General features: G+C 41.0%; 1 protein-coding gene across 1 annotated transcript; it reads left to right on the top strand.

Moving 5' to 3' along the window:
* The first annotated feature begins 218 nt into the window (after positions 1-218).
* On the top strand, positions 219-2,425 carry LOC126266985 (uncharacterized). Its single transcript, XM_049971724.1, has 3 exons — positions 219-617; positions 778-954; positions 1,864-2,425. The coding sequence occupies exons 1-3, from the start codon at positions 378-380 to the stop codon at positions 2,026-2,028; spliced, it is 582 nt and encodes a 193-aa protein (XP_049827681.1). The 5' UTR covers positions 219-377; the 3' UTR covers positions 2,029-2,425.
* Positions 2,426-17,654: the final 15,229 nt, after the last annotated feature.

Below are 17,654 nucleotides of genomic sequence, written 5' to 3' on the forward strand. Positions count from 1 at the left end.
ACATGGGAATAATTATGCCGTCACTTTCCAACACTTTTGATGTATGAAACACTGCTAGATCCGGCAACTTCTTGTTTCCATCGGAACTACTACTATACACGTCCGATCTGTTTCATGGCTAGGCTTCGACTCTTCCCTGGAATACTCTAAGGCCGGTATTACACTATCAAATTTATTTGTCCAATATCTTTGTCAAAGATATTTGATAGTGTAATAAGGAAATTTGACAAATGTCGTCCAATATTTGATCAAATCTAGGGCGAGGCCGTATATTTGATCAAAGAAATCGCCTGTCTTCTGTTCATTGCAATGCGATATGTTACCACGCGGAGCGCCAGCATCGCTGGAGCGTTCTGTCATCTTTTGTGTTTGTAAACATGGCTGCTAAATATAGTTGGTGTGTGGCGTCTACCACAAAATTAATTGAAATGTATGAGGCGGATGAAGCGCTTTACAATGTGAGGCACCCTGATTACAAAAACAGATTACGAAGATTGGAGAGCTATAAAAATATAGCAGAGATCATTAGCCATGACATAAGGCCTGGATGTACGGCCGAGGACATAAAGAGGAAGATAAATGGCCTCCGCACAAGCTACTCGTACGAGAAAGCAAAAGTAGGTATTGACATATTAATTTATATTTATTTATGCAAGTAAAGTTTACATGTCATACCAATGATTTGCATTAATTTGTTCACTGCAGCGACTTGAAGCATACAATAATTTTTACGTAACCTACAAGTAGTTTAAATTATTTTCATTGCTAATATTGCAGATGCATAAAAGCAAAAGTGGAGCCAGTGCACAGGCGGCGTACACACCACAAGTGTACTGGTTTCAAATGCTCAAATTTCTCGACCAAGCAACCGAGGCAGACGAGAGTGTGTGTAATCTAGAGAGTACGGAAAGTGAGAGTGAACGTGCCACACCCACGTTTGAGGAAATGTTTGAGGTATGTACATTTGTTTACATTTTACGTTACTAAATGTGATTATCTTGCCAGGGCACTTTCCCAGCGCCATTGTAAAATGTCTTAAAGTATTCCCTAACTGCTCTCCCATGTACTGAACGTCCAGAAGCAGCTTGGCAAGCTATTGGTTCCATTCGCTGTAGGTCCTCAGTGCTTTGTGTCTCAAGATAAGTGCAGTCTCCTACTACGGCAGACACTGTTTCCTGACGAGTGTACAAGTGTTTTCTTCTCTCAGTTAACAAATTGTGCAATGTGCAGGCAGCCAGTGTTATAGTGGTAACTTTTTCAGGAGGCAGATTAATGGTAGTAAGAAAAATCCTGAAACGACTTGCAAGAATGCCAAAACTGCTCTCCACTAATCTTCTCCCTCGTGACAGTCGGTAATTGAAAACCTTTTCTTCTTTTGTGATCCCTTTTAAGGGGTATGGCTTCATAATGTTATAACTGAGTGGAAAAGCGTCATCTGCCAGTACTACCATTGGAGTTGTAATGTTTGTGTTCCCAAGCTTCCTGCTTTCAGGAATGTTGAGCATAGATCGGTCAATGAGACACTCACGTAGTTTGCTTTTTGAAAACACTCCAGCATCACCAACACGCCCATTAGTTCCTACATCTACATACAAAAATTTGTAGGAAGCATCTACCATGGCAAATAAAATGATACTGTTGAAGGATTTATAATTGAAAAAGTGAGATCCACTAGCTTGTGGACATTTGATACGAATGTGCTTTCCGTCCATTGCTCCTATAGTGTTATAACAGTTCCACTTCTTCTCGAAATCCTCTGCAATTTGCTCCCACTCTCCTCTGCTTTCGGGTACCTGTAAATAAATAAGATTTATGTATGTGCAAGGAAGTACGTAACTAATGGCTTTTATCTTTTATTTATAGCGTGAGATGCAAGAGCCTGTCGCATGTAGCGAGGCACAGCCACAGCCCCAGCGTCAAGAACGGCCTCCCACTAAAAGAAGGAAAGTCACGCCAGACGTGGCAACAAACGTCATGGAGGAGGCCAGCAGAACACTTAAGGCTATGGCTGATGTGCCAGAACCATGACTGTCCATGAAGACCGCTACAGCACCCTTGGCGCCCACATCGCAGCAGAACTTCGTGAAATGGAGAAAGTGGGCGGCAGGGAATACACCACTGCCACTATGCACGGTCTGGAGCGGACATTAATGGACAGGTGGGATTTTCTGCATGCGACAGCCCGTACACAACCGTCGACCTCAGGATATATCCAGGCTGCCTTGCAACAGGCTGGAATAGAGGAAGATGATTCTATTCTTTAAATATGTATGCATATAATTTTTGTATCTCTCCAATCTTTGTAATCTGTTTTTATAATCAGGGTGCCTCACATTGTAAAGCGTCTCATCCGCTTCATACATCTCTATTAATTTTGTGGTATCACACATCCATTGTAATTTGATAAGTAACTAAAATAAAATAAATAAAATAATAACAATTTATCTTCATGGGAATAAAGTGCATTTATTTACCTTCAGACAACGTTCTTTTAGCGCTTTATAAATTGCTTCACACGTTTCAGGTATTATTTTACTTAATGTGCATTGTGGAATTCGAGTGCTGTACTGTAAGCTAGAGTAACTTTCTCCTGTAGCAAGGAATCGAAGTGTTACAGTGAGCCTGTCTTCTGCAGATATAGCAGTTCGTAGGTGAGTATTGTGTTTTGAGATATGAGGAATCACTTCACTGAGAACATACTGAAAAGTATGCTCATCCATTCGCAAGAAATTGATGTATGATTTGACGTCTTCCACTATTAGCTCACGTAACAAGTTTTGCTGAATACTTTTTTCGTCTCGTCGTGAAACCCACGGCTTCACCCAAGTACGTTTCCGTATTTTCCCCCGCTTCTGTATCACATGGGTACACACAGCAATTGTGGCACAAGCAGCCGCTGCTGCGGTTAAAAACAACAATTTGTTTTTGTCAGCCATCTTGAACTTTGACGAAAACTTTGATGACAGTGTAATACCTCCGTCTAGCGCTACGTCAAAGATCTTTGTCAAATATATTGGACGGAATATTGGATGACATCTTTGATCAAATCTTTGACAAAGAAATTTGATAGTGTAATACCGGCCTAAGTCTGCTCTACCAGCAGAGAAAGGCGCTCGAAGAATATTGCTTTACCATTGGTCAGTTTACTCAACAGCCAATAGCAAAACACATTCTCCCGCGTAAGTCCGCGCTTTTCATCAATAACCAATCGCAAAATAGTAAACCTAACGACTGCTCTTTTTACCGACGTAATTATCTAATATGCTGAAGTTTTGTTTATGCATAAAGTTGTTTGCTATTGTTATTTATGCCGGAATTAACTTTCCCTTTGCCATAAACTTACCTTACAAATCTAATCTACAAAAATCCCCTTTGTCCACATCCATACTTCTTCGAAATGTTCCCACACTAAATCCCGCTACATAACTCGTTAAACAATTATCTTCATATTGACCTTAAACCACACTCACACAACATTCATAATGCTAAAACACATGTATAACATTTTACATACACAAAAAGACATAATAACACTTTATGAAAATACTAGAACAGTTTATGACAAACATTCTATTACTTTAGTGCACTCTAGTGGGCACAATCGAAACTAAATCACAATTCCCTATCCAATACCGTCCTCTATCGGCTGATACATAATCTACGTGCGCGTCCAGTCTGTAGTCACCATCTGTCACTATCCAGCTCTGAGAAACATCTCCCACTTAACCGCCTCCAAGGCAGGATCGGTATACGTCGCTACGCCTAAAGACACTGAGAATAAATAATAATTCGATTAAGGGATGTGGGGTAACCAGGCACTTGGAGATTCACATAAACAAAAATCAAAAGTTTCATGCACATATTCAAACTGTCTGCCATGGAGCTCTTAGTCTCATGAAGGAATCTACAACGACCGTCCAAAGTAAATTCGGTCAACCACTAGACACCATGGGACTGCGTCGCGATGCTAACTTCCCTCAACTGCAGTCTGCGCTGCAAGTTCGTGGGTGCGTAGGGCAAGACTAGACCTTGAAAGCTTACATTATCAGCATTACACAGGTAACTGTCAAACTCTCCAGTGAAGGTGATTAATGAAGCTATTAGTGATCAAATGTTTCCAAAAACGTATCCTTGCGCAGGGCTGGGTGTTCATGGAAAAATTCTGAAAATAGCTTACTCCGAAATTTACCCTAAAATTATTGCGCATGGTCCGCAGGAAATGCAGTTTAACCCAAATAATAAAAAATTAGATTTGGCACAAGTTTCGAAATTGTTGCAATGAGCTGTTATCAAATGATTCTGGGAAATTTAGATTTGAACACTGAGATTTAGGTTTGAAAACTGCCTAAAAATACTGTATGATTAAATGTCGTCGTATATTAAGTCATGCTGTGTGTAGGGTGTTTTTTTTTCCACCGTGTACAAACTCTAGTGATAGATCGATGAAGGAATACACACCAAAAAACGTCTAATGAACTTATGACCGGAAATGAGTGCTTTCCGTGCTAGAGACCATTTATTCAATCATACATGGTTACAGAGAGTGCGGTCCAATACGCGCTGTAACACGCAGCCACAGTTACAGTATGCACGGCAGCGCATTAGCATTAGCCGAGCGATCTAGGGCGCTGAAGTCATGGACAGTGCGGCTGGTCCCGGCGGAGGTTCGAGTCCTCCCTCGGGCGTGGGTATGTGTGTTTGTCCTTAGGATAATGTAGGTTAAGTAGTGCAACAGTTTTCCGCTGTTTGTATTGGACAGGATCGTTTCTGGAAGCAGGAAGTCGTAAAGGACGTATCCGAAAAGTTCGGACACCAGACTTAGAGAAAAATGTGATTGACACTGCGGAAGACGACCCCTATGTCACTATCCCTAGAGTTTGTACACGGTGGAAAAAATCACTAAGTAGACTCAGATCGCACAGGGTAAATGTATTTGCCATCTGTAACCCCCGCCCCCCCCCCCCCCCCGCCCCCGCCCCAATGCATGAAAAATCTGATAATCTGTAAGGAGGCTTGGTCGAAAGACAAAATACTGGTGATACTGTCTCCGCAATTATATGCCTCGGAGAACTGTATCACGTAGCCTTACGTGTCATCCTGTGAAAATTCTAAGGAAGACAGTATCAAAAGTGCTGTACAATTAAATGCTGTTGTCCTTGAAAATAACACAATGTAGATAAATTATACTAATTGCCATGGAGCAGCACCGATATAAATTTGATGAGGCGAGCGGCATGTAGTTGGTAGCATATTCATACGAATGTATGAAAAGTAATGGATTCACGAACGCCAAAAGTGCTGAATAAGAATTATAAAGATCCAAATAATTACAGAGAATGAATTACCCCTCATGGGTATACAAGACATATGATCCTTGGAATTTAACATCGCAGATGTATATCGTCACACAAGAGACCTTCAAAATAGTATTAAAAAGTGGATACCATGATTTTACGAGAGAGAGAGAGAGAGAGATATTGAGAGAGATACAGTAAGTCACCTGCATCTACGTGTGGATGTATTCAAACAAGAAAATGACTTGCACGTACGTAAGTGAAATATAATGAACCACAAAAGAATACTAAGTTCCTTCGGAAATCGAATGACCCGGCCTGAGAAATAGTGTGGTTGAGCCATATGCAAAATTCCACTAACATAAATGCAATTCCAATGCACGAAGGAAGCAGCTATCCCATTTAATACTTTGAAACAACGTGTTGAATGTGCCCATCCCGAAACACACAATACAAGCTTTTACTTTAAACTCACTTGATGAAGAAGGTGGAAAGATACATCTCTTTGGCAGACGAATTGGCCAGCAACCGATTATCTAAGGAAAAAAGTAACCCTCATTTGTCGCATGGGTGTGCATAATATAAGACAATGTCGCACGGGGAGCAGCCATGTTTCGATCTGAACAAGCTGTCTATGAAATCATTCAGATTGGAGCTAGTGCAGAACACAGAGCTCCCGCATACATGGATCGGCCGTGCTACAGAAGGGGACAGCTGTTTCATGAAATGACCTCCCCGATCACCACATCTCACTCCGTGTGACTTTTTTCTGTGGAGACACATAAAACATCTGGTGTATGTAACGCCTCTGCCAGGTGCTGTAGCAGAGCTCCGGGAGAAAATGCACGAAGCGATTGCCACAATTGATGATGCCATGCTGTGACGGATATGCCAAGGATTCGATTACGCTATTGGCGTCTTCCCGTTCGCATTTCGAATGTTTGTAAAAAAAATCAGAGTTTCTTTTCAAAATACAATATGTATGACATCTGTACAATCTTTAGTTCCTGTGCAATAAATAATTGAAAGTGTTCCTAGACTTTATGTACATCCTATATTTCTGTACGAGATCTTATTTCTCTTATTTTATTATGATGATCATTTCTCCCTATGTAGAATAGTTTCAATAAAACATTTTGATGTTCAGAGGAGAAAGTTGGTGGTTGAACGTACATGAGAAGATTCTGCTGCAGTGAAAAATGCCTTTATGTTAATGATAGCCACCACAATTGATGAATAATATCTGTGCGTCTCTCTACCCTTCTCCGCGATAATGCAAAATGAACTGTCCTTCTTTGAACCTTTTCGAACACCTCCATCAATCCTGTCTGACGCGAATCGCACACTGCACTGCAGTACTCTAGAAGAGGGTGGACAAGCGTAGTGTAAGCAGTCTCTTTAGCAAACTTGCTACATTTTCTAAGTGTTCTGCAAATAAATCGCAGTCTTTGTTTTACTTTTCTCACAACATTATCTATGTGATCGATCCAGTTTAACTTATTTGCAATTGTAATCCCTAAGTACTCGTACGTAGCTGAATTTATCGGTTTTAGATGTGTATGATTTGTCGTATAACCGAAATTTATCGGATACCTTTTAGTACTCATGTGCGTGACTTTTCACTTTTCTTTGTTTGGGGACAACTGGCATTCTCCACACCATACAGATATCTTGTCTAAACAATTTTACAATTGATTTTGATCGTCTAAAGACTTTACCATATGGTACATGACAGCATCATCTGCAAACAATATAAGAGAGCTGCTGAGATTGTGTCCTAAATCGTTTATGTAGGATAGGAGCAGCAGAGGCCCTGTAAGATTTCCTTGGAGAACACTCGGATATCACTTCTGTCTTACTCGATGATTTTCTGTCGATTACAACATGCTGTGACGTTTCTGACAGGTAATCACGAATCAAGTTGCACAGCTGAAGTGATACTCTATAACCACACAAGTTGATTAGAAGTCTCTTGTGAGGAGCGGTGTCAAAAGCCTTCTGGAAATCTAGAGATATGAATTCAATTTGAGATCACCCGTCGATAGCACTCATCACTTTGTGCGAATAAAGAGCTAGTTGTGTTTCACAAGAACGATATTCCCTGAATATGTGTTGACCATGTGTCAATAGACTGTTTTCTTCGGTGTAATTCACGATGTTGTTTCAACACAGAATATGCTCCATACTCTTACTGCACACCCATATAAATCCTAAATAGCATTCTACAGAAGTGTTACTGATCAACGAACTTCTGAAATCGCAGTCTGCAAGAATTTCAGTGTTGAGCGATAGCATCAAACCTCTTAACAACCCCGTTCAGCCTCATAACGCTGAAATTAAAACCCCTGCTTGGTTGATTACTTTGACTACGAAAACTCTGAAGTCTATAAATGTTCAACAAAACAACTGCAGAGATATCATTGCTGACTCAATTTGAGAACTGCAGCCGCGCGGGATTAGCCGAGCGGTTTAGAGCGCTGAAGTCGTCTGTGCAACTGGTCCCGGCGGAGATTCGAGTCCTCCCTCGGGAATGGGTGGGTGTGTTTGTCCTTAGGATAATTTAGGTTAAGTAGTGTGTAAGCTTAGGGAGTGATGACGTTAGCAGTTAAGTCCCATAAGATTTCACACACATCTGAACGTTTAGAGAACTGCAAAGTTTCGTGAAATTAAAGAAATGCTAGAAAATGTAAAGAAAAACCTTTCACATAGCTAGTCTCATTGTATGCAGGGGTCTCACCAAAAAGTTATCAGAACCATTTTCCTGGTATTTCAGCAGATATTTACATTGTCGTTTTTGCAAAGTGTAGCTGTAATCAGCCCAAACAAATGTTGTTCATCACGCCCTTCAAGCGATGGCCAAACTCATCGGAAAGCGTCAATTTGTTTCCAGTTACAAAGAAAATGATTTTTAAGTCGGAATAATATGTACCCATTTGACAGAGTTGTCCCAAATTAGTGTGATACTCGTTTTATCAACATGTATTAACAGAATGAGATTTTCACTCTGCAGCGGAGTGTGCGCTGATATGAAACTTCCTGGCAGATTAAAACCGTGTGCCGGACCGAGACTCGAACTCGGGACCTTTGCCTTTCGCGGGCAAGTGCTCTTCCATCTGAGCTCACGCCCCGTCGTCACAGCTGTACTTTTGCCTGTACCTTATCTTTTTACAGAAGCTCTCCTGCGAACCGGTTCGAGTCTCGGTCCGGCACACAGTTTTAATCTGCCAGGAAGTTTCATGCATTAACAGAAACAGTAAAACAAAAAGAATAACCAATACTCCGGCAGTGACACCACAGACGTGGCCCACTGACTACCACTTCCAGGCAGGAACGTTGCTCCGTTGCTGCTGGAGTTCCAGGTTATTCTTCATGTTTTACTGTTCCAACTAATGCTTATCAATAAAATGAATATCGTCTTAAACTAATTTGGGACAGCTCTGTCGATAGGCACATAAAATTCCGAATTAAAAATCATTTTGTTAGTAACAGGAAACAAGCCTGTGCTTTCCATCGAAACTAGGCGTCTCATGAGACACTTAATGAGTAATATTTGTTTGAGCTGATTCCAGCTACACATTGAAAGAACATCATTGCAAATATCTGCTGAACGACGAGAGAAAAATTTGCCTGACGACTCCTGTATACTCTCTCAAAGCCTTCTTAGCATGCAACAGCGAGTCGACAAAACGCAAAGTTATCAAGGTGCAGAAGGCAGTTTGGCAGAAATTAAAGCTGCTGAAATAAGTACAACTGCAATGAGATCAATCTCTCGTAGAAGCGTTCAGACCTATCACTAAACCCTTAAATGGATCCAATACACAGCCGATTAGATGATGGAGGCATAAGTCGGGGAAGAGGAGGAGGAGAAGAAGAAGAAGAAGAAAAAGAAAAAAAGGATACACTATATATTAGTCATTAATCATCACATAGATAGTGAGATAGATGGAGCATAGGGGGTCAGAAGTGGTCAACCATACTGCCTGGGTAAGCACCCTGTAACTTTAACTAAGAATGCAATGCAGGTTGCAGATAGAGAATTTCAAAGGACTGCTTTGTTTAGTGCATCTAATATTCTTAAAAACTTTGAAACCTCAGAAGTGTTTTACAAAAGAGGTATAAATGTCTGTTGCAATATGATTAATGTGACTCACACCCGTAGGAAAGACAGCACCCCGGATGGACAAATAAAAGCCCTAGCAGCAGGAAATAGGAAAATATTATTAAACCTTTGTTAGCTAAGGTCCTAAGATTCAGCATAAAATATGAACAACCGATATTTGCAGTATATGTAATATGAAGACTCCAATAAAATAACAGAACGGTTACGACTGCTCACAGCATCAGCCACTGCTGAGAGTACGAGAGCTCATCAATCATTTCAAAGTTGAGAAAGATGTAATACTGAATAATTATGGAGATAACAGTTCAAGAAATTCTCGAACTTGCACACAAAACATTACCGTGCAGATGAATTATATTTCTAGTCTGGGTGATTTTAGATATGAGACACCATTAATGAGAAAATAACGGTTTCAAATACATTATAGTACTTATTGATACCTACTCAAAATCTGCTTATGCCCTACCTGTGAAAACAAAGCCTGGGGAGGAAGTTGCAAAGGTGCATGAACAACTGCTGTAGACAAAGATGAATCAACGTCCTGTAAACCTTCAAAATGATCATGGCAGAGAGTTTTACTACAGATATTTCAAGAAGTAATGGATTGGTGTTGGAGTACACCACTACTCAACAATCTACCAGTTGAAGGCAGATATGATGAAATGTTTGAACAGACGGCAATAAAAATTTGTATATGGATACATTTTGATCTTTGTGAATCATAATAAATAGACAGATATTCTTCAACATATAACTGGACACTATAACCAGATAATGCAAAAATTAAACCAATTGATATTCATAATAATGATCTCCCACCCACAAGCCATGGACCTTGCCATTGGTGGGGAGGTTTGCGTGTCTCAGTGGTACAGAGAGCACTACCGTAGATGCAACCACAATGGAGGGATATCTGTTGAGAGGCTAGACAAATGTGTGGTTCCCGAAGAGGGGCAGCAGCCTTTTCAGTAGTTGCAGGGGCAACAGTCTGAGTGACTGACTCATCTGGCCTTGTAACACAAACCTCAACAGCCTTGCTGTGATGGTACTGTGAACGGCTGAAAGTAAGACGAAACTACAGCCATAATTTTCCTAAGGGCATGCAGCAATACTGTGTGATTAAATCTTGACGGTATCCTCTTTGGTAAAGTACTCTGGAGGTAAAATATTCACCCATTCGGTTCTCCGGGCAGGTACCATTCAGGAGGATGTCATTATGAGGAGAAACAAAAGTGGCCTTCTACTTGCAGTAGCGTGGAATGTCAGTTCCCTTAACCAGGAAGGTAGGTAAGAAAATTTAAAAAGGGAAATGGATCAATTGAATTTAGATACAGTGGGGGCTAGTGAAACTTGGTGGCAGGAGGAAGAGGACTTCGGCCAGGTGAATACAGGGTTATAAATACAAAATCAAAAAGGGGTAATGTAGGAGTAGTTTTAATAATCAATTAAAGAATATAGCAATATGGATAAGGGGGGAAAGGAGTGAAAGAGGAAGCCACCTGGTAGAATTTCACACAGAGCATAATTTAATCATAGCTAATCATGAAATAAGGTTGTATATGTGAAAGAGACCTGGAAAAAACTGCAAGGTTTCAGATTGATTATATAACGGTAAGACAGATTTACAAACCAAATTTTAAACTGTAAGACTTTTTTAGCGAGAGGTGTGAACTCTGATTACAATTTATTGGTTGTGAAGATTATAAATGAAGAAACGGCAAAAATGTAGAAATTTAAGGAGATGGGACCTGGATAAACTGAAAGAACCAGACATTGTAGAGAGTTTCAGAGTGAGCATTAGCTAATGATTGACATGAACAGTGAACAGGAATGCAGAAGAAGAAGAATGGACAGTTTTGAGAAACGAAATAGTGAAGGCAGCAGAGGAACAAGTATGTAAAAAGACGAGGGCTAGTAGAAATGCGTGGTTAAATTTAATTGACGAAAGGAGAAAATATAAAAATTCAGTAAATGAATCAAGTGAACGGAAATACTAACGTCTAAAGATTAGATAGACAAGAATTGCAGAATGGCTAAGCAGGAATTGCTAGAGGACAAATGTAAGGATTGAGAAACATATATCACTGGGGGAAATATAGATGGCACCAACAGGAAAATTAAAGACACCTTTGAAGAAAAGAGAAACACGTGCATAAAGACCTCAGATGCAAAGAAGGGAAAGCAGAAACGTGGAATAAATATTAGAGGGTACATGGGAGTGTACATACTTAAGGGCGGTATTATGGAAATGGAAGAGGACGTAGATGAAGGTGACATGGGAGAAATGATATTGTACGAAGAATTTGACAGAGCAGTGAAAGACCTAAGTCGAAACAAGACCCTGGGAGTAGACAACATTCCGTTAGAACTATTGATAGCCTTGGGAGAGCCTGCCACGACAAAACTCTTCCATTTGGTGAGTACGATGTATGTGAGACACGTGAAATACCCTCACACTCCAAGAAGAATATAATAATTCCAATTCTAAAGAAACGTGTACTTACGGGTATGAAAACTAACGAATTATCAGTATAATAAATTATGGTTGTAAAATACTGACAAGGAATTCTTTAGAGAAGAATGGAAAGACAGATAGAAGCCGACCTCAGGTAAGATCAATTTGGATTCCAGACAGAAATGTACAAACACACGAAGCAAAAAAAAAAAAAATGGTTCAAATGGCTCTGAGCACTATGGAACTTAACATCTGTGGTCATCAGTTCCCTAGAACTTATAACTACTTAAACCTAACTAACCTAAGGGCATCACACACATCCATGCTCCAGGCAGGATTCGAACCTGCGGCCGTAGCGGTCACACGGTTCCAGACACGAGGCAATACTGACCCTATGACTTCTCACAGAAGATGGATAACTAAACGCAAAAGTACGTTTATAGCATTTGTAGACTTAGAGAAGGCTTTTGACAAAACTGACTGGAATCCTTTATTTAAATTCTTAAGGTGGCAAGGGTAAAATAGAGGTAGCGAAAGGCTATTTACAATTTGTACAGAAACCAGATGGCAGTTACAAGAGTCGAGGGTCATGAAAGAAAAGCGTGGTTGAGAAGGGAGTGAGACAGGGATATAGGCTATTCCTGATGTTATTCAGTCTGTATAATGAACAAGTATTTAAGAAATAACAAAAAAAAACCATATGGAGTAGGAGATTAAGCCCATGCCATTTTAATTCTGTCAGAGACATCAAAGGGAAGAGGAGTTGAATGGAACGGACAGTGTCTTAAAAGACGAAAATCAACACAAGTAAAACAAGGATAACGGTATGTGGTCGAATTAGATTAGGAAATGAGACACTTAAAGTAGTAGACGAGTTTTGCTACTTGGGCAGCAAAAAAACTGATGGTCGAAGCAGAGAGGGCATAAAATATGGATGGGCAATGGCAAGAAAAGTGTTTCTGAAGAAGAGAAATTTCTTAATGTCGAGTTTAGATTTAAGTGTCAGGAAGAATTTTCTGACATTATTTGTAAGGAATGTAGCCACACATGTAAGTGACAAAATACAAGTCTGCTTTTGAGAAAGTATACGTACTCAACTTGTCCACGGAGATATATATAGTTTCCAAAGTGCAATTATGGCGGCAGTGAAATAGCTGGTAGTTTTCACATATCGAAATTACAGAGAAGGAGTGAATCAGACTTTTCTCATAGTGTGCCATAAGATGGTGGTGGAACAAGGTCTTCGTTAAATGCCTTGGCTTCCCTCCACCTCGTAACAGATGTGTGGATGCTAAAGACATGCTACATAATAGGGCGTGCAAACCCTCAATCAGTGAAGACAGAATAATAAGTGTTGCAGGATGTGCTTTGTTCCTGGTAATGGTAGTATCCTCAACAAAGTGCCAGTGGAATTACACACTCATTCGTATGACTACTGTGGGCAGGGAACAAAGCTGGAGAAATAGTTAGCACACTGCGAGAAGAGAATTAAACTGCGGGGTGAGGCTCGTAAAGAGCACGATATCGCATTTGTCGTACATAAAGGTTTGGCAGGTAGTATTTTAGCTGATAAAACCAAGCAAATGCAACTAGGATGGGACACAGAAATTGCAGAATTTGCAGTTGATAAACCAATATACCAAATTTAAATTGGGTGTTATGAGAGATCCCTTCAACTCGTCGTCCACTTAAGAGGAGGAGCATACCTGTGGCATGTTTACAAAATTACCTCCAAACATCACTGTCATCAACTAGAATAATCCTGAAGTAGAGTGGAAAAAGAAGAGGGAGGGGGTTAAAGCACCTCAATTTCTACCAATATCTAAGACTTTTTTGGAATTAACCCATTCCTAATTCCTGTGCTTGCAAGACTTTCGGCTGTTGGATCGTTAGCCGGAGGAGCATCAGGCATCACCCGAACTGTGAAAAATGCACAGAGCGTCAAGAACATTTTGAGAGGCGAAAAGAGACAATAGCAAAGGATTATATTTAAAAAAAAACACACACACAGAAAAAGGCCTGGACTGTTCATAAGAAAAAGCTTGTAGCTATCGGGTCGCTTCCAAACATAGATCTTCTTTAATTCTTCAGAAAATTTCGCAATCCCAGATTTTGTGGAGTGTTTATGCAGATCCTCGACGCCTAACACTATGTGGAAATCCAGAGAATGTGGAATTGTAAGCTTAGATGTTGCTACAGGTCCTGGAGCTCACTGGGTTGCATATGTTAAGAATGAACCTAAAAAACGTGTGCTACTTGCATTTTTGTGGAGACTTATACCCACAAGAGGATTGCGCTGTTACTGTACCAACGATTTTCAACACTAGCAAGACTTCGATATATATTTGTGTGAACATTTCTGCCTCATGCCTTTCCTGATAACTGAATAAAGAAAGGCAGCAAGCATTGTAAACTGGGTTACAGTACCCGTCTGCAAACTGCCCTTTCTTCCCCTTTATACTCAGCCGATTCACGTGAAAAGGTGCTCAACCTAATTATGGCCGCACAACGGGAATTAACAGACTTTTATCGCGGGACATTGCATTTGGGGAATCGTTAAGGAATTCATTACTCCGAGAGCCACAGCCTCAAGAGTGATGAGAATACCAAATTTGAGGCATTACCTCTCACCACAGGGAACACGACCAAGAGCAGCGGTGTTTGCGTAGAGCTGTCAGAACTAACAGATAAGCAACAATGCGGGAAATAACCACACTAATCAATGTGGGATGTACGACGAACGTATCCGTTAGGACAGTGCGGTGAAATTTGGCGTTCATGGGCTGTGGTAGCAGATGACCGACGAGAGAGTCTTTGCTAATAGCAAGACATCGCTGCAGCGCCTCTCCTGGCCTCCTGAGCATACCGGTTGGACCCTAGCCGCCTAGAAAACCGTTGTGTGCTCAGATGAGTCCCGATTTCAGTTGGCAAGAGCTGATGGTTGGTTCCGAATGTGGCGCAGGCCCCGCAGAGCCCAAGTTGTCAACAAGGCATTGTGCAAGCTGCTAGAGGTTTCATAATGGTATAGGCTGTGTTTATATGGAATTGACTTGGTGCGCCGGCCGGGGTGGCCGAGCGGTTCTAGGCGCTTCAGTCTGGAACCGCGCGACCGTTAGGTCGGTCATAGGTGTGTGTGATGTCCTTAGGTTAGTTAGGTTTAAGAAGTTCTAAGTTGTAGGGGACTGATGACCTCAGATGTTGTTAAGTCCCTTAGTGCTCAGAGCCAGTTGAACCATTTCAGTTGGTGCAGCTGAAGCGGTCGTAGACTAGAAATGGTTGTGTTCGTCTACTTGGTGACCATTTGCAGCCACTCCTGGACTTGAAGTTTTCAAATAACTTTGAAATTGTTTGTATGGCAATACACTATGTCGCTGGGTCACAATTGTTCGCAATCTGTTTGAAGAACATTCTGGACAGTTCGAGGGAATGATTTGGCCACTCGTATCTCTCGGCATGTATCCCACGGAACATTTATGAGACATAATCGAGAGGTCAATTCTTGCAAAAAATCCTGCACCGGCATAAGTTATTGTTATTATTGTACAAATAAGAATTACTATTCACTTATCGACTCATAAACAATCGGACCTCAGCCCTGAGAACTTAGGACTGAAAATGGCGTCATTGCTTGGAATGGGAAGATCTCTTTGTGCTCAGTTTCAGTGGCTGTAACACATTTCGCCTTCGTATCATCATTTCCTAAGCTACTTAAAAAAATCCTACAAGCAATGAATACAAGCATAAATTATTATAGTGGAAACATTGTTATGTGAATTACTGCTAATGTACCCGCTGATCCACAATCAGCCCTGATAACTTAGGGCCGAAAATGGCGTCCTGACTTGGGATTCGATAATCTCATCATGCTCAAGTTCCAGTGGCTGTGGCATCTACCCCTTAAATCGTTGGAAACGAAATAAATAAATCTGTTAGCTAATATGTGCAAACGTGAATTACTACTTTAGAAAACTATCACATATCCGCTGATCAGAATCCAGTCCTGAGAACTTAGGGCTGGAAATGCTGTTATAGCTTGAGACGGAAAATACTCCTCAGTAACCTGGCGAACACGAGAGGTGAGAGAGAGAGAGAGAGAGAGAGAGAGAGAGAGAGAGAGAGAGACAGAGAGACAGACGGATAGAAAGGGTCATATTACTTATAGTGATGAGCAGCTAGTGGATTGGCCTCCTCTGGTAGACGCATATGCAACCTGGGCTCAGTCATACGTATTTCCGTGGGACTGAGTTGATTCAAAAATCCCGTAAAACATAAATTTTTGGGGACGACCTGGCCATTTCTGCTAACAACATAGTCAGCAGTCAACAAGATCAATAGCCTGTCAGAAATTGCTGAACAAGTTGGACTCCAGATCTCTATTCAAAAGACAAAATATATGACGAACATCTGTGATGGACCTGAATGGATGATCACCAATCTGGGAAACATCGAACGAGTTAAGAGTTTCAGGTATCTCGGTGAAGTCATCCAGGAGAATGGATTAGAAGAAGAAGCAATTAGGATAAGAATGTTAGACCAAGCATACCAACTGATAGAGAATACCTATAACAAAAAGTATATGAGTATAGGGGCCAAGTTCCGACATTATAATACACTTGTAAAACCTGAGGCTTATTTGCGTCCAAACTTTGACCATGAATAGACAAGGTCAAGCTGAGCAGCTGGAAAAGCGAGAGCGTAGGATATTAAGGAAAACCCTAGGTAATAGACGGGTTGATGGACAATGGCGAATGAGAGCAAATGAGGACTTGTACAGCAAGGCAGAACCTATTACAGCATCCATTAAGAAGAGACGATTGTTATTTTAAGGTCATCTCATGAGGATGGACGATGACCGACTAACATAAAGAATATGGAATTTCACCCAATCTAAGAAAAAACAAGGCCAAGGTGGTCCGAAGAATGTGAGAAAGATCTTCGGCAGGTTGGTATCTCAGAGAGAGAAATTCCTGACAGGAACAAATTTGGAAAATTGGTGAACAACTACCAAGGTTTTAAAATGGCATCAACGTCCAAAAAACGGAGAGGACCATTATCCGAAGAGCATAAACAGGCACTTCTTGGTTGTCTCAGAAGATACTGGCAGGAGGTCAAAGCTGGAACAAGAACACCTAGACGCTAATAATGAAATTGGCTGTTTCCACGAAGTCCATAGAGGCTCAACACGATAATAAAAAAATATCGAGAGCACAGACTCACAAACACACACACACTAGTCTTGTCTGAGATACGTGTAGTGCCTATGGCGGTGGAGCTAACCGCATGCAGAGCCGGCAGACTGCGTGTAGTGTCTACGTCTTGGGAGCACACAGTTAGTGCACTGCACTCAGCCATAATATGCTCATCCATCCACATCTGACCAACATCGTTCAAAAATCGTCCAGGGAGAAAGGAAAGCAACAGATAATCATTGTAAAAATATTCACTCACAGATACAGGCATATGGAGACGAGTACTTGTGATACAATCTTTGTTCGTTAACAGTGCTGTTGCAGCCACCTTCCAACACACCAGTTATCAAGAGGTCCAATGTTGTGTCCCCTATCAACAGGACGGTATGCTACAATCTGTAACAGAAAAAAAATCTTGCGACCATGACAGTATATATACACTGCCACACACACATAGTGTTTCAGACAAATAAATGCAATCTTGTCACCATCCAAACGGAGGCACCTACAGCCCTCATTGCTATCGCCTGATGGATCATAAGAGAGCTTCATAACTACTAGCGTTGATGGACGTGGTAAGACGGGGTAACACTGAA

The sequence above is a fragment of the Schistocerca gregaria genome, chromosome 4 (genome assembly GCF_023897955.1).
Source record: "Schistocerca gregaria isolate iqSchGreg1 chromosome 4, iqSchGreg1.2, whole genome shotgun sequence".
In the NCBI taxonomy this organism is placed as follows: Eukaryota; Metazoa; Arthropoda; class Insecta; order Orthoptera; family Acrididae; genus Schistocerca; species Schistocerca gregaria.